This window comes from Colobus angolensis, unplaced genomic scaffold, assembly GCF_000951035.1.
Source record: "Colobus angolensis palliatus isolate OR3802 unplaced genomic scaffold, Cang.pa_1.0 Scaffold17, whole genome shotgun sequence".
NCBI classification, from domain to species: domain Eukaryota; kingdom Metazoa; phylum Chordata; class Mammalia; order Primates; family Cercopithecidae; genus Colobus; species Colobus angolensis.
In genome coordinates, this window is record NW_012114821.1 from 1,937,138 (window position 1) to 1,952,737 (window position 15,600).

Below are 15,600 nucleotides of genomic sequence, written 5' to 3' on the forward strand. Positions count from 1 at the left end.
TTGCGCGCTCCTCATGAGAATTAAAGGCCTGGTGATCTGAGGTGGGACAGTTTCATCCTGAAACCATCCACACCACTCCCTGTCCATGGAAAAACTGGTCCCAGGTGCCAGGAAGGTTGCGGACCACTGCTTTAAACAACTAGCTCTCCCGTGAACCTACAAAGTGAGAACTCACTCATTACCGTGAGGAGGGCACCGAGCCATTCCCGAGGGATCTGCCCCCATGACCCCAATGCCTCCCGCCAGGCCTCCTTCCAGCACTGGGGATCACATTTCCACATCAGATCTGGAGGGGACAGACGTCCAAACTACACCAGGAGCTCTAATGCACCTTCGCCTAGGACAGGATTAGCAAGCGATGGCCCACAGGCCACATCCACCCACCTCCGATGTTGGTAAATAAAGTGCTTTTTTTTTTTTGAGATGGAGTCTCGCTCTGTCGCCCAGGCTGGAGTGCAGTGGTGCGATCTCGGCTCACTGCCAGCTTCACCTCCCGGGTTCCTGCCATTCTCCTGCCTCAACCTCCCAAGTAGCTGGGACTACAGGTGCCCACCACCGTACCCAGCTAATTCTTTGTATTTTTAGTAGAGACGGGGTTTCACCGTGTCAGCCAGGATGGTCTCGATCTTCTGACCTCGTGATCCGCCCACCTCAGCCTCCCAAAGTGCTGGGATTACAGGCGTGAGCCACCGCGCCCAGCCTGTAAGTAAAGTTTTCCTGGCACAGCCGTGCTCGTTCATTCGTATGCCACTGACAGCTGCTGTTGCCCTACACAGCAGGGTGGGGACCTGCTCTTCATGGGAGAGCCAGTTGTTTCAAGCAGTGGTCCCCAACCTTCTGTGGTCCCCTGTGGGTGCTAAGGCATAGGCCGTACGGCTGCAGTGCCAAGAATACTTCCTGTCTGACCCTTCATCGGAAAAGTGTGCCGACCTGTGTTCTACATTCCCCATGACTGACACTGAGCCAGTCTCCTGTCACTCTCCGGTGACACGCACACACCACTGGCATGAACTGCAGACGTCACGCTCTGCGGCCGAAGCCTCGGTGCGCATCCGCAGTAGGACGGCGTCAGTGAGGACTGCCCTGTCCCTGCTGCGCTGGTGCCGGCTGTGCCTACAGTTGACTGTGCCTGGAGTCTACACTCCAGGTCAGCCAAACGTCCCAGCAAGTCCTTCAAAGCAACTCTTCCGATCCGGGACCACACATCGCATGTGCTCTGATGCCTGCTTCTGAACAATTTCACCTCCTGAGATGTCCATTTCTGGGAGTGCAAGTCTTCCTGTCCTGGTGACAGCTGGCTGAGGCGGTCCAGCCTCAGGACGTACCAGGAATGGCTGCATAAGGAGATCCGGGGCAGGGGGCCCACCAAGATGTTCTGCCCTGTGGGGGTCAACACTGGCCGTGCTCTGCCGGCGGCATCCAGGGACGGTCTATCTAGGTGAGGCCGAGGCTGCCCGCCCCTCGCTCCCTCACCCCCTTACCCCCTCACCCCCTTGCTGACAGCAGTGGGCTGACCACAGCCCCAGGGAGCCCCACAGGAAGACTGGCCTCCCCAGCACACGCCCAACAGTGTGAGACACAGTCATCACCGAGGCAGGTACACAGCACCACGGGACTTGCCACCTACCTACCCCCACTGGGACCATGGGCCACTGAGAAGCCATGAAGGCCATGCTTCCAGCAGCGACTGCAGCGGCAGGACCATCAGGAGGCCACAGGTGCCACGACTCCTCTCTGGTGGTTCACCTGCTCACGTGTGCCCAGGGAGACCCCTCCAGTGCGGTCCCGAGAGCAGACCCCCACCAGGCAACACGTCTGATGAAGGCCAACACAGCCTCAACCCAAACAATGCAGGGCCCGCAGGCGAGCACAGCCACACCAGCAATGCCACGGGGGCATGGCGGTGGTGGGGCCTCCTGGGTAGACCAGCTAGCTGCCTGGGTCCACAGCCAGCTCACGCACTGAGTGTCACCCGACCTCAGAGAGCCCTGCAGCCATCTGGGAGATGCTGCCTGCAGGTCAGGACTCAGTGCGAGCAGGTGACGGGCTGGGCTCTCAGACCTGCTATATAGAATGTTAACCAGGCCAGAGGCAAAGCTAATGTGGGTGACCATGTGGTTAGTTCTAGGCTATTTCTATTTCTGCGGGGAAGGGGAAGTGAGGAGATGCATCTGTCCGTGCAGCCCACGGGTAGTGGGCACGAGAGAGGCCGGGAGCCGGGCAACCTCCTCACGATACTACAAGTGGCGGCACTCAGGACTCCCTGCCATGGAACAGGCTCCTCTGGCCAGGCCAGCAGCGGGGGGAGCAGCTGGGAGAAGAGACACACTTTGCATGTGGAATGTGCTTCCAACACGTCTGAGTGCAGGGATGGAAGCATCCTTCTAGTGGGAGGGGAGGCCTGCCAAGAGGCTCTCTTTCCAAGTGACCCCACAGTGGCCAACCTGGTATAGGGCCTACACAGACAGGCAGGAATATTATGGCCCTCAGAAAGACTGCGGCAGGAAAAGCGTGTTAACCCAGTAAACGTTTCCACCCAGACGTGACTGCTCTCCATCATCCGGGCAGCGTCCCCCACTCCGTTTCTGAGACTGCTCAATGGACAAGGCCAAGGCCGTCTCCAGCTCGAATCCGGAGCCTCCTTCCAGGACAGAACCCCCAAAGGCTAGGACCATGATTAGTGTTTCATGTCTAAACAGCTGACAACATAGGCGCCAACATTTCCCAATAAAAAAACATATCACCTCCGGGTTGACAAAGTCATTTTTTACCCTCTTATAAACCACAGTCCCTAAAGAGCACAGGGTCCTGTCCACAGTGCTCCTGGATGGACACAAAGGTGGCACAGACCTGTGGACCTGCCATGGGGTGGGACAGGACTGGTACGGGCATGAAGAAATGGAACTAACCTGAATACTGGGCCGGGGCCCACCACCACCGTCGGAAGGCCAACGGGCAGATGCAGGCTGGACTGAAGCTGCTGAGGGCACCCCAGGGGCCCCACCGCGTGGCTGGGGCAGGAAGCGCAGCAGGTGCTGGTGTCCAAGGTCCTGAGGAACCTTTGTCCCGAGTCCATCCAGGTAAGTCAGGCTGCCTCTCTGGGAGCAAGGCTGGGCCAAGAGGGTGCGGGGTGTGGCCCAGTTCCAGGGACGGGGTCTGAGCTCAGGGACTGGTGCTCCAGCAGGAGGATAGAAGCCAGAGAAACAAGCACAGTTCGGGCACAGAGGCCGGGAAGGGACGAGTGGTCCTGGGGCTCGCTGCAGAGCTCGGGGACCCAGAGGGCAGAGTGTCCAGACTGGGGCGTTCAGCGGCAGATGAAAGGCTTAAGCAGAGAGGACATCACAGGCAGGTGGCAGTGGGAAGTGCTCGGCCGCCCGCCACACCAGGAACCTCTCCTGCCGGGTGCTCTGAGGTGACCCAAACCCGTCCCATGGATGGCAGTGAACACACCCTGCTCTCTGGTGCTGAGCCCCGTGAGCCATCGAGGAACTTGGAAAATGGTCTGTGGCTGCAAGGAGCCTCTGGTGGCTTCTACATGACTGCAGTGTCTTGATCCAAAGAGATTCTCTGCAGTGGAAAAGTCGCTCGCTCGTTTGCACGTTCCTACATCTGACCGGGCTGATTTTCCGGGGGTCCCCAGGGCACGGAACACAGTGCACATGGCCCTGTGCCCCCACCAGATGCTGAACGCGAGGGAGCCACGGAGCAGGCGGCCGGCGAGGCTCGCACTGTAGGGCCTGAGTCCACAGACGGCCCCAGCTCAGGGCTTCTTCCGAGGGTGGCGTTTCCGATGGCGGATGAGACAGGAGCTGTAGGCAAAGGCTTTCCCACAGTCCGTGCACTCGTAGGGCTTCTCCCCGGTGTGCGTCTTCTGATGTTTCAGGAGATTGGAGCCGCAGTTAAAGGCTTTCCCGCACTCCCCGCATTTGAAGGGCTTCTCTCCCGTGTGAGTCCTCTGGTGTTTGGTGACGTCGGAGCTGTGCCGGAAGGCTTTCCCACACTGCACACACTGGAAGGGCTTCTCTCCCGTGTGGACCCTCTGATGGCGAATGTGGTCTGTCTTGTGCTTAAACATCCGCCCACACTCACTGCACTCATAGGGTTTCTTCCTCTGAAAAGGAATGAACACGGGAACCCCCTCAAAGTCATCTTTAAATGAAGCGTCGAAGGCATCAAAGATGTGCTCTTCGTCTTCAGGACTCAGGCGGGGCTCGGTGCGGGGTTTCCTGGGCACCGTGGGCCCCTCGGGTGGCTTTCTGTCCCCGGACGCCTTCTCCTCTCGGAGTACGCCCTTCTGCACATCTGCTTCCTCCCTCGGGGCCGGCGTCTTCTTTTTTCTGCCTGCAGGCTTCTCCATCGCTCTGTTCCTTGCAAGCGTGAGGACTAAGGGGCTGCCGACTTCTCTGTTGGCCCCACTTCCTCAAGAACGGTTTGCTTCCCACACATCCCTCCACACTCCCAGCACGGGACTGATGCTCTGCACCAGGAGGCCAAGGGCCACCATCCTCTTGGTGCTGGGGAGAAGCAAAAACATGAACCTCAGATTAAAGGTTCGCCTTTCAGGGGCTGTGGGGTTCGGGTGCAGCCCCTCCCTTCCCATGTGTTCCCCCACAAGTGTCTCAAACGGAATTGCTGATCTCCCCAGAGCTCTACCTGCCTCCCTCTCCGAGCCTTTCCTTGTCTTGGTGAAGGGATCAGCTGCTCACCAAAGAATCCTTGCTCCTCTGCCAGGGTTCAGGGTCTGCACACCGTGTCCGCAGGATCTGATGTGCCCACCAACTGCCCTGCGGCTTCCCTCCTCCACTCCCGCATCCCCCTGGTTCCTGCCCTCATCTCCGTCTCCACGACACCGGGCTGGGGACCAGTCACCGTGCTTTGGAGCTACCGGCTGCAGGGCCTCACGTGCCCAGCAGAGGGTGCTTCCACCGCCCCCCCCCGGAGGCTGGGTTCTGAGCTCATGAAACCAGGGCTGCCCCCTGCCATGGACCACAGCAGCCAGCAGACCCCTCATGTCACATCCTTCCCACCTCAGCTTCCCGAGTAGCTGGGACTACAGGTGTGAGCCACCATGCCCAATCATATTCTAAGAAATAATATTCCGTACCCTTTATATTAGTTCTTGGTCAACCAGGCTGGGGTTTGAGGCCAGGGTTGAGCCTAGGTAGAAAGTGGAGCTGAGATACATATCGTAAGTGACATATCTCAACACATAAATACCTCGAATTCTCTTTGTTAAGTCAAGAGGAGGTTCATGGTCTTCCCTCCTCTCCCCCACGCGTGCAGGTAACACATAAACTGACTACAGATTTCCTATCTCAACAAGGACAGGATCTGGTCTTTTCTATAGGAAAATGTTTATATGACTCAGTTTCAGGCCAACATCACTTTCTAGGGCCCTATCTAGAGGAGGCGTATGGGATGAGGCAGATTAGGTGGGTGCCAGAACTGAAGAGGAAGGCCACGTGTGCTGAGGGAGGATGTAGGCATAAAGTAGCATCTCTGCTGGGGTGGGCAGGGGGAGCCCTGGTGCCCAGGACAAAGGATCACAGCCTAAGCTGGCTGGAGTTTGAGGCCAGGATCCAGCTCTGGTAGGAAACAAAGGTGAGAACCAAGAACCGACACTAAAAACCAGTCGAGCAGCTGTTTGCCTCATGGGCAGGGCAGAGCTGGAGAAGCAGCAGCTCTCCAGGGCACAGTTAGAAACCTATCTGGCTCTCTGCACACTCCACTCCATGGCGGGGGTGGGGGTTTGTGAACCTGCTGAGCCTGACACCTGCTGCCCAGGGCCTGTGTGGGGGTCCTCCATGCTGTATAGCACTTGAGGCCTGCTGCCCGGGGCCTGTGTGGGGGTCCTCCGTGCTGTATAGAGCACTGTTCCCTCTTGCAGACACTTGTCGCTGCACGTGTGGCTGGTCACTGACATGGCAGTCTCCTTACGCGGCAGGGGCGCCTGAAGGTGAGGATCATGTCTTTTTTATCTCCAGATCCTGGTCACATACTGTGCTCAGGGAACATTCTCCATAATGGTCCTGTCGACTCAACTCAGGCTGGCAGGTGCTAACCGGCAGAGACTGGAATGGCTGACTTCTCTACACACTGCCCACCCTGAGAAATAAAATACTTGTTAAGAACAGAGTGGACTGGCCGGGCTCAGTGGTTCACGCCGGTAATCCCAGCACTTTGGGAGGCCGAGGCGGGCAGATAGAGACCATCCTGGCCAACATGGTGAAACCCCGTCCCTACTAAAATACAAAAAAGAGCTGGGCGTGGTGGCGCGTGCCTGTAGTCCCAGCTACTGGGGAGGCTGAGGGAGGTGAATTGCTTGAACCCAGGAGACGGAAGTTGCAGTGAGCAAAGATCGCGCCAGTGCACTCCCGCCTGACGACAGAGCAAGACTCCCTCACAAAACAAACAAAACCCAACCCCCACCCCACGCACACACACAAAACAAAAACAGAATGGACTGCAGCGATTGTCTTGGCCTCACCTCACAGGCCTGTAGACAGGAGTGATTAGCTAGTTACAGACGGCGCAACCCACGCTTGCTACAGCCCTAAGGCTGGGGTTCTGGTTCTGCCGTGCAACTCCAGCAGAGCCCCGTCGCCTCTCTGGGCGGAGGACCATTCACCTAAAATATGAAGCTCTGGGTATCCGCAGGCGACAGGGGCTACCTAGGAAGCCTCACTCACCCTGGCGCCTCCCTCCACTACTTTCAGGGATCTGGGTCTCACAGAGAGACAGGAACATTAGTGGGCTTGAGATTCGAGGGCAATCTGCACTAAAACAGCCTGCTAGGTCCACGGCCTGTCAGGGGCCAGCTAGCTGTGCCAAGGCCTGAGATGCCAGGCAACTGAGCCAGGCCGAGGGACCCGCCAGGGTATCGTGCGTGCTCCTAGTTAGAGGTTCCCCTTTCAACGCCACAGCCCCAGGGCCCGCGTGCGGAGCTAGGTCGGCCTCGGGGCCGGCGCCCGGGAGGCGCTCAGAGCCGGGTCTCGCCACATCCCTGGAGCGCTGGGGTGCGGGGAGGCGGCGGGGCCCATACCAACCCTGCGCGTCCTGGGCCGGAGGCGGCGGGCAGGAGCCCAGTGAGTACCTGGCTGGAGACGAGGGGCGACGAGGACCTCCCGCTGCAGAACGCGGACTCGCCCGGGCCCTACTAGCACTGCTGGAGGGCGGGGAGAGGCGCGCGCCCCTCGCGGGGTCCGGAGGCAGGAAAGGGAAAGCCTCGATGCGGGACCGCCCCGCCGCTCCCCGCCCCTGCCCCGCGTCCAGGTCCCCGTCCGGACACCGTCGGCCCTAGGCACCCGCAGGAAATGCCCGCCCGCTGACCCGCCCCTTCCGGCGGCCGCGCTAGGAGCCGGGGCTGGACTCGGTGGTGGTGAGCGGTGGAGGGCTCGGCCCGAGCGGCTCCACCCCCAGCCGACTCCGCCCCGAAGACCCCGCCCCGATCATGCCCCGCCCACTCAGGCTCCACCCCTCCTAACCGCCGTCTCGTCCGCAGGTTCCTCCCCGAACTGACCCCGCCCCTTCACAGTCCTCTATGGCAGGCGCCCTCCCGAAGGCTCCGCCCTGATCAGGTCCCGCCCCGAGCGGGCCCCGCCTCCGGAAGCTCCTTCTCGAGCTGGCTTCCCCTCATGCCCCGCCCCCTCATGCTCCGCCCTCGTGTCCCGTCCCCGAAAGGCCCACCCCCCGAAAGCTCCTCCCGGAGCCGGCTCCCCTCATGCCCCGCCCCAGGCTCCGCCCTATGTCCCGCCCCTGAAAGCCCCGCCCCGAACCATCACCCTCATGCCCCGCCCCCACCGACCCCGCCCCGTGAGACCCCGCCCCCACAGCTCGTCCCCGAGCCAACCCAGTCACTTAGGCCGCGCCCACCAGGCTTTCCCGATCCGACCCGCGTGGGCTCCTGGCTCCCGGCCCCCAGCGGGGAGGTCGCGGCAGCGCGCCGGGAGACTTGTCCCTGAGGCCGCTCCCTGCCCACCCCCAGCCCCAGCCTCCGTGGCGTCCCCCGCGTGCCTCCACAGGAAGTCGCTGCCTCCGCCTTCAGCGCGGAAGGAGAACCGACGCCTCTCCTAGCTGGGCGGGCGCCTCCACCACCGCCGCTGCCGCGTGCACGCCCGGGCCAGCCGTCCCCCACCCCGCGGCCCTTGCGGCTCCTCCCGCCCTAGGCAGCGCTCCGAGATATGCTCCCAGCCGCTGGCTGCGCTCACTCCACTTCCTGCCCGTCTAGATCGCACTGCGCCGCCAGGCCCGCCAGAGCCCCGCGTGTTAGTTCCCTACGTACCGCAAACTGGGTGTCCTAAAACGACATCCGCCTGTTATCTCAAGGCTTCCGTGGGCCAGAAGGCCAGGCTTAGCTGGGTCCTCAGCTCAGGTCGGCCGCTGTGTTCTCATCTGGGGGCTGGACTGGGGAAGGATTGCTTTCCACCTCATGCGATTGCTAGCAGAAGTCATGTCCTGGTGCTTGTAGGACCGAGGGCCAGCAGGAGTTGTTCTCAGCTCCCGGGGGCTGCCTACTGGCCCCTGCTGTGTGGCCACCTGCGAGGGTGGGCAGTTCACAGGGTGATTACTTCCCCAGGGTCTGAGGGAGAGCCCCACCCCCAGATGAAGTCCTGTGGAATAGAACCTAATTGTGGGTGACATGCCACCCCCTCTGCCCAGTTCTACTCAGATTCAAGTCACAGGTGCCACCTGTAGCCAAGGGAACTATGGGCATGGGGCTGGCTCTGGGGGATCTCCTTAGGATATCGGCAGCATTCTGCCCCCTCCACCCACAACCCTTCCCATTTCCACTTTCTATATGATTTCCTTATTATATTTATTATTAATTATCCCACACTCCCACACTCCCATGCAAATCAGCTCTTTGAAGGCAGCCACCTGTGCTTGTTCTGGGTGCCTGGTGTGTGCTGGGCCTCGTGTTGTGTGGACTGAGTGAACGTGGGTGGAGATCTTAGGTGCTGCTGGTGCCGTGGCACCCTAGGAACTGCCTGCCCCCACCCAGCCCTCTCTCCAGTTGCCTCCTGGGCTTAGCAAGGTGTTGAAAACCAGGCAGTTCTGTTCCCTCCTCGTCCCACCTCCCTCTCTCATCCTGTTGCTTTTACCTCCCAATGTTTTTGTTTGTTTTTGAGCAGCAGCAAGATTTATTGTAAAGAGTGAAAGAACAAAGCTTCCACAGGGGAAGGGGAGCTGAGCAGGTTGCCCTACCTACCAATGTTTTCAACCAACCCCTCTTGTACAGCCTGCTTCCTCTGTCCCAGCTGGAGCCCCATCTCCTCTCACCAGTACTACTTCTGTGCCCTGCCCTGGGGTCTCCCTGCCTTCATTTGGGCTCCCCTGTCCACCCTTCCTACAGCAGCTGGAGGGGCTGACTTACAGGGCAAACCCGTGGTGGCCCTCCCAGCTTCATGCCTGTCCTTCAGGATGAGGTCTGGGTCCCTTAGCAGCTGCAAAGGGGCCTGCACATACTTGCAGGCTGCCCCTCTCACCACCCTTTCCCCTCCCAGGAGACTCAGCAGCCAGCCCTGGGCCTTGAACACCTCTGCTCCACCTCCGCTGGAAGGACTCTTTCCTGTTTTTTAAGACTCCACCTGTTTAAGCTCCTCTGTGCCAGCCCCAGCCTCACCCCTGCCATCCTCAGGCCAAGGCTGCCTGAGTAGCTGTCCACACAGGTTACATGCTGTACATGACCCTTGGTCAGGGCTTGTCTTTTTCATCTTTGTATTACCAGGGGCCAACACATAGCCCATAGCAGGTGCCTAATCCATATTTATTGAGCAATTGATGACTGATGTGGCTGAGAGAATAAGACTGACAAGAATGGCAGGCTGGGTGCGGTGGCTTATGCCTGTAACCCCTGCACTTCGGGAGGCCAAGGTGGGTGGATTGCTTGAGGTCACAAGTTCGAGACCAGCCTGGCCAACACAGTGAAAAGCTGTCTATACTAAAAATACAAAAATTAGCTGGGTGTGGTGGTATGTGCCTATAGTTTCAGCTACCTGGGAGGCTGAGGCAGAAAGAATTGCTTAAACCTGGGAGGCAGAGGTTGCAGTGATGCTGAGATCACGCCGCCACACTCCAGCTAGGTGACAAAGCAGGACTGTGTCTCAAAAAAAAAAAAAAAAAAAGCAGAGGAAGGAGAAAGGTGTCCTCAAAAGAGACAGTCCCTTGCCTTCTAAATGAGCCTGGTGGCCCCTCCAGTCCCTTTAGGGGCATGGTGGTAGCTGGGCAAGCCCACCAGAGACTCCGTGTGGTGCCAACAGCATTGGTATATGATATGTGGGCAGAGGCCATTTCCCTGACCTGGAATCTCCCACTGTGACCAGACCTCCCTCTCCAGCTGCCCTGTAAATATGGAAAGAAGCTCCAAGGGCTGAGGACCCCTTTCCTGCAGGCAGAGCTTCCCACAGAGGCAGCCTCTCTGAGGAGGGGCTGGGGGCCCCAGGGTTTGCCGTGTCTGTGCTCCTCATTTCTTTTGCACATCCCTGTTTTGTGCCCTGCCTGCGTGCTGCAAAGGCTGGAGCTGCCTGGAAGCCCGGGCCTCTTGTTCTGGGTGGTGAGCCGCCTCCCACGGCTGCATGGGCACCTCTGGGTCACCATCCTGTGTTCTGATGTGGGAGTCCTATTGCTAGTGGGTGGGGGCCCCAGTCTGCTCTGCAGGGACAGCCACCAAGGAAGAGAACTGAGGACAGGAGACAGGCACTTCAGTCTCTTAGCTTAGAGAGGGACAGAGAACTGCTTTCCTCCTGACTGGCTTACTGTCTGGCTTGTTGGATTGAATGGTGCCCTTTCACTTTTCCCTATTGCCTGTACAACAGCCCGGGAGCTTTTCTGTTTTCCTTCTCCTCCTCCTCCTCCTCCTCTGCCTCCCCCTCCTTCTCTGCCTCCCCCTCCTCCTCTGCCTCCCCCTCCTCCTCCTCCTCTGCCTCCCCCTCCTCCTCCTCTTCTCCTCCTCCTCTGCTTCCTCCTCCTCCTCTCCCTCCTTCTCCTCCTCTCATTGTTTTGAAGTCATGCTATTTCAACTTTGTCAGAGCACACACAGCACATATGGTTCTTCTCCTCTCGCCTGCACTTCTCTTTCCATGTTGGGTCTGCCATTCAATGTATCACCCCCATGGGTCTTATGGCTGAGGTTCTCCCAGCAGCTTGTGGTTGGAGGAAGCCCATTTAGGAGGTTCCTCCTGATGGTCCTATAGTTGCAGGACCCCTGAGCTCTGGCAAGTTTAAAACTGCTCTCCTGGCGCTGTAATTCCTTGAAGGAAATCTTGAACAGCTGCATAGTTCATGGCTTTCTTCCTTCTCTTGAGACTTTTGAAAATGCTGCTTGGTTGTTGCCCTCAGCGTTCCCTCCTGCACGACGTTCAGTGCCCTCAGCGTCCCCTCCTGCACGATGTTCACGTGCCCTCAGCGTTCCCTCCTGCATGATGGGGTAGGAACTGGATCTCATGGGATCTTTAGTGAAGACCAAAGGGTGTGAAGATGGAGGATGCCCAGGATGGTGTGGGGCATGGCAGGGCCTAGGGAGCGCCCAGGTCTTCTCTGCCTGTCAGGAGAGCTGCTACCTTGGTTTTCACACCCTTTATGGCACTGATTCCTAAACCTGCTCATAATCAGAATTAGTTTGGAATCCTTTTAAGAAAAAAAAAAGGCTGGGCGCGGTGGCTCAAGCCTGTAATCCCAGCACTTTGGGAGGCCGAGACGGGCGGATCACGAGGTCAGGAGATCGAGACCATCCTGGCTAACACAGTGAAACCCCGTCTCTACTAAAAAAAACAAAAAATTAGCCGGGCGAGGTGGCAGTGCCTGTAGTCCCAGCTACTCGGGAGGCTGAGGCAGGAGAATGGTGTGAACCCGGGAGGCGGAGCTTGCAGTGAGCTGAGATCCGGCCACTGCACTCCAGCCTGGGCAACAGAGCGAGACTCCGTCTCAAAAAAAAAAAAAGAAAAAAGAAAAAGGGATTTCCAGACATCATCCAAGAGCTGGTCGAACAGCATGCCATTGGGGTTAAGCCTCATAACCTCTCAGTTTAGAAGCTTCCTAGTGACTCTGGTGATCGGGCCAGCCCTGGGAAGCAGGCACATGGCCTGGCCTAGAGAGTGGCAGGAGATGGCACAAGCTCCCTGGTGCAGCAGGGCACAGCTCGGGCTGTTCATTTGAAACTCCTAAGAGCTTGGAGAAATGCTGACCAGGCCCCCACCTCTAAGAGATTCCACCGCCGCTGGGATAGGGGCAGAGGGGCCGGCATCTAACATCAGTGTTTTGAAAACTCACTCCCAGATGATTGTGTGCGGCCGGGGTCCGGAACCTCTGTTTTGGAGCACAGGTGAGGCGACTGCGTGAACAAGTGAACCAGTGAGGCTTTTGGATGCAGAACAAGCAAGAGACATAAAAATGTCAGGCCGCTAAGCAGAATCATTCTTCCAAGAAACCTCAGCTCCTTACCTGTGGGCACATTCCTTAATTATATGTCACACCAATTTAATTGGAAGAATTAACACCTGCCCCTCGGGCTTATAATCTATGACAAGACATTGGTAATAAATCCATTTATTCTCCAATTACATAATCTTTCCCGTGTTCACCCACTGACGGACTCACTCGGAGGTAACTGATCTGGTGTGGTACAGGCGGGGCAGTAGAGGAAGCTCCCTTCCAGCATAAACCCACTCTCTGTGCAGAGAGGCTGTAGTTTGTCCAACTCATCCAAGCTACATTTAAAAGTCCATTCTCAGGATCATTGCAAGGCTTCTTTTTTCTTTCTCTTTTTGAGACAGGGTCTTGCTCTGTTGCCTAGGGTGGAGTGCAGTGGCTCCATCTCTGCTCGCTGCAGCTTCGACCTCCCTGGCTCAAGCGATCCTCCTGCCCCAGCCTCCTGAGTCGCTGGGACCACAGGTGTGCACCACCATGCCTGGCTAATTTTTTCGTTTTTTTTTTTTTTTTTTTTTGGTAGAGATGGGGCCTTGCTATGTTGCCCAGGCTGATCTTGAACCCCTGGGCTCAAGCCATTTGCCTGTCTCGGCCTCCCAAAGCATGGAATTATAGGCGTGAGCTACATACCCGGCCAGGGCTTCTTCCTATGCAAATTCTCTGTGTGGATTCTCTGGTGTTGGTAACAGGTTACCTAGAACTGAAGGTTTCCGTGAGTTCATTGCACTCACAGGGGGAATGTTCTCCCCTTGGGATTTCACAGGGTTTCTCTGCAGGATGAATCTCCTTGCATGGACTGGGGTCTGAGCCCCTCCCAGGGCATTGCCCACCCACCACATCAGGGCTCTTTACAGGGTGAAGTTTATGATGTTAAGTAAGGCAGGGCAGGCAAGAGGAGCAGGCCCCAGGCAGGGCATGAGGGCCCCCGCCGGCCCCGGGCTAGCCCTGGGAAGCAGGCTGGCTTGGAGAGTCCCCACTTCTCACTGCCCATTCAGTTGAGCTCCTAGAAGGGGAGGCTGAGGAGCTGGAGCCAGGTGGGCAGAGTCCTCTCGCCCCACCGCTGGTCCACCTAGAGCTGGGGGGCCAAGGAGGCCTCTATCAAGCTGGTCTTCTGGGAGGCCAGAGAGGAGGATGTGAGGGCTCTGGAGCCTGTGGGTCTTGACTAGGAGTGAGGATTCTACTTTAGGGTCATCAGAAGCCAGTTCTGAGGGTCAAATGAAAATGAAAATGGAAAGACACCATTTACAACATCAAAGGCATAAAGTAACTTGGAATCAATCCAACGAAACGTGTGGAGGATCTTCATGGGGAAAATTATACAGTGTTTTTGGGAGACATTAAACAAGAGCCAAATAAATGGTGATGAAGCCCAAGCTCATGAGCTGCCTGACTTTGTATTTTTAAAATGTCAGCTCTCAATTTCACCTCACAGACGCAATGCAATTCCCGTCAAAATCCTAGCAAGACTTTTGTAAACTTGAAAAGCTAGGTCAGGCGTGGTGGCTCATGTCTGTAATCACCACACTTTGGGAGGCCAAGGCAGGAGGATCACTTGAATCCAGAATTTTGAGAATAGCCTGGGAACACAATGAGATCCTGTCTCTACAAAAAAAAAAAAAAAAAAAAAAAATCGCTGGGCATGGTGGCATGTGCTGTAGTCCCAGCTCCTTGGGAGGCTGAGGCAGGAGGATCGCTTGGGCCTGGGAGGCTGAGGCTGCAGTGACCCATGATTGTGCTGGTGCACTCCAGCCTGGAAGACAGAGTGAGACTTTGTCTTAAAAAAAAAAAAAAAGAAACTTAAAGAAAAAGGAAAGCTAATTCTAGAACTTACATGGAAATACCAATGGTAAGACACAGCTGAGGAACCAACGGAGAACACTGGAAGAAAGTTTTCTCAAGCAGACACAGCCCTTTGGAAGCAACAGTAACTGGGACAGCATGGTTTCAGCACAGGAGCAGCCCAGCAGCCCAGAGGAAGAGTGGGCCGCACACCTGGGCAGACACCTGACGTGCAGTGGTGGGGAAGTGGGGAAGAGCAGGTTTCTCCATTCGAGGTGCTGGAACAAAGGACACATGTCCACGCTTCGCTTCACACCAGCAGCCTCCGTCATTCCCGGTTTTGCTTCCTGCAACCCTCAAGCACCGTGGCATGGCCTCAGGGAAGCCTCCTCAGAGACTGAAAGAGGGATGGTGGGCGTGCCATGCTGTCTGCAGCAGAGGGACTGTCCTGACAGGGGGACAGACAGCAAGTACCATGGCCCATGGCCGTGTTCTCATGCATACAGACATGGCCATGGAGCATCTGTCTGTGAGGACACATAGTCAGGAATGTATTTTGGGAGTGTGTTTCTTTACAGCCTTCTGTTTCCCATCTCTCTGTCATGTGGCAGCAGCCAGGACCTGGGACACAGAGGCAATTTTTCTTACAGAGCTGTAATGAACAGCGAATGGAAGTGGTCAGTGAAAATGAAATGGTTCTATTTTAAAACCTGAGGCAAAACTCTTGGCCACTCCTCCTATCCAGAGATAGAACCTCACTCGCCTCTTTGAGTATGGCCTGGGCTGAGTGACTCACTTCCACAGACGGAATAAAGTGAGGTCCCGACAGAGTGACTTCAGACACAGGTCCTGAGGGGCTCCATGGCGTCTGACTGCACTCACCCTCTGGTCACTTGCTCTGGGAGAAGCTGGCTGCCATGTTGTGAGGAAACCCAGAGTCTATGGAGACGCTCATGTCGTGAGAAACAGCTGCCTGGGGAGCCAGCCCCAGGTGACACAGCTCCAGCTGACAGCACGGCTGCAACCCCACGAGGGACCCTGAGCCCGAGGGACCTGCTGAGCTGCTCCTGTGAGCTGGACCCACAGAAGCTTGAGAGAAGCGTTTGCTGTTCCAACCAGTACATGTTGGGGGAATGGGTTATGTAGCAACAGATAACAAGTGCAAGCTCTGTGGCTGTTTTGCAGTCACACTGGCTTTGGTGAATTGGCCATTTGCATAACTGCCAGGACTATGTTAGTCCTGCACCACATGCCTCATAGGCAGGTGCTGTGTGTGTAATCCTCCCAGCTCAACGTGGTAGGAACCATGGACATCATCATTTTATAGATGAAGAACCATGACTCAGAGAGGGCAGGGGACCAGGCTGATTTGCACAGCAAGTAAGCTGTGGAGCCGGC

At 57.1% G+C, this 15,600-nt stretch overlaps 1 protein-coding gene across 1 annotated transcript; it reads right to left on the reverse strand.

Moving 5' to 3' along the window:
• Positions 1–3,235: 3,235 nt before the first annotated feature.
• Positions 3,236–7,621, reverse strand: ZFP41 (ZFP41 zinc finger protein). The gene is made up of 2 exons (XM_011938084.1): positions 7,094–7,621; positions 3,236–4,514 (listed from the first exon to the last, which is right to left on the reverse strand). The coding sequence occupies exon 2, from the start codon at positions 4,355–4,357 to the stop codon at positions 3,761–3,763; it is 597 nt and encodes a 198-aa protein (XP_011793474.1). The 5' UTR covers positions 4,358–4,514; positions 7,094–7,621; the 3' UTR covers positions 3,236–3,760.
• Positions 7,622–15,600: the final 7,979 nt, after the last annotated feature.

Bases quoted from the DNA above. Each gene is read 5' to 3' on its own strand.
- ZFP41 (XM_011938084.1), bottom strand. From the start codon at position 4,357: ATGGAGAAGCCTGCAGGCAGAAAAAAGAAGACGCCGGCCCCGAGGGAG.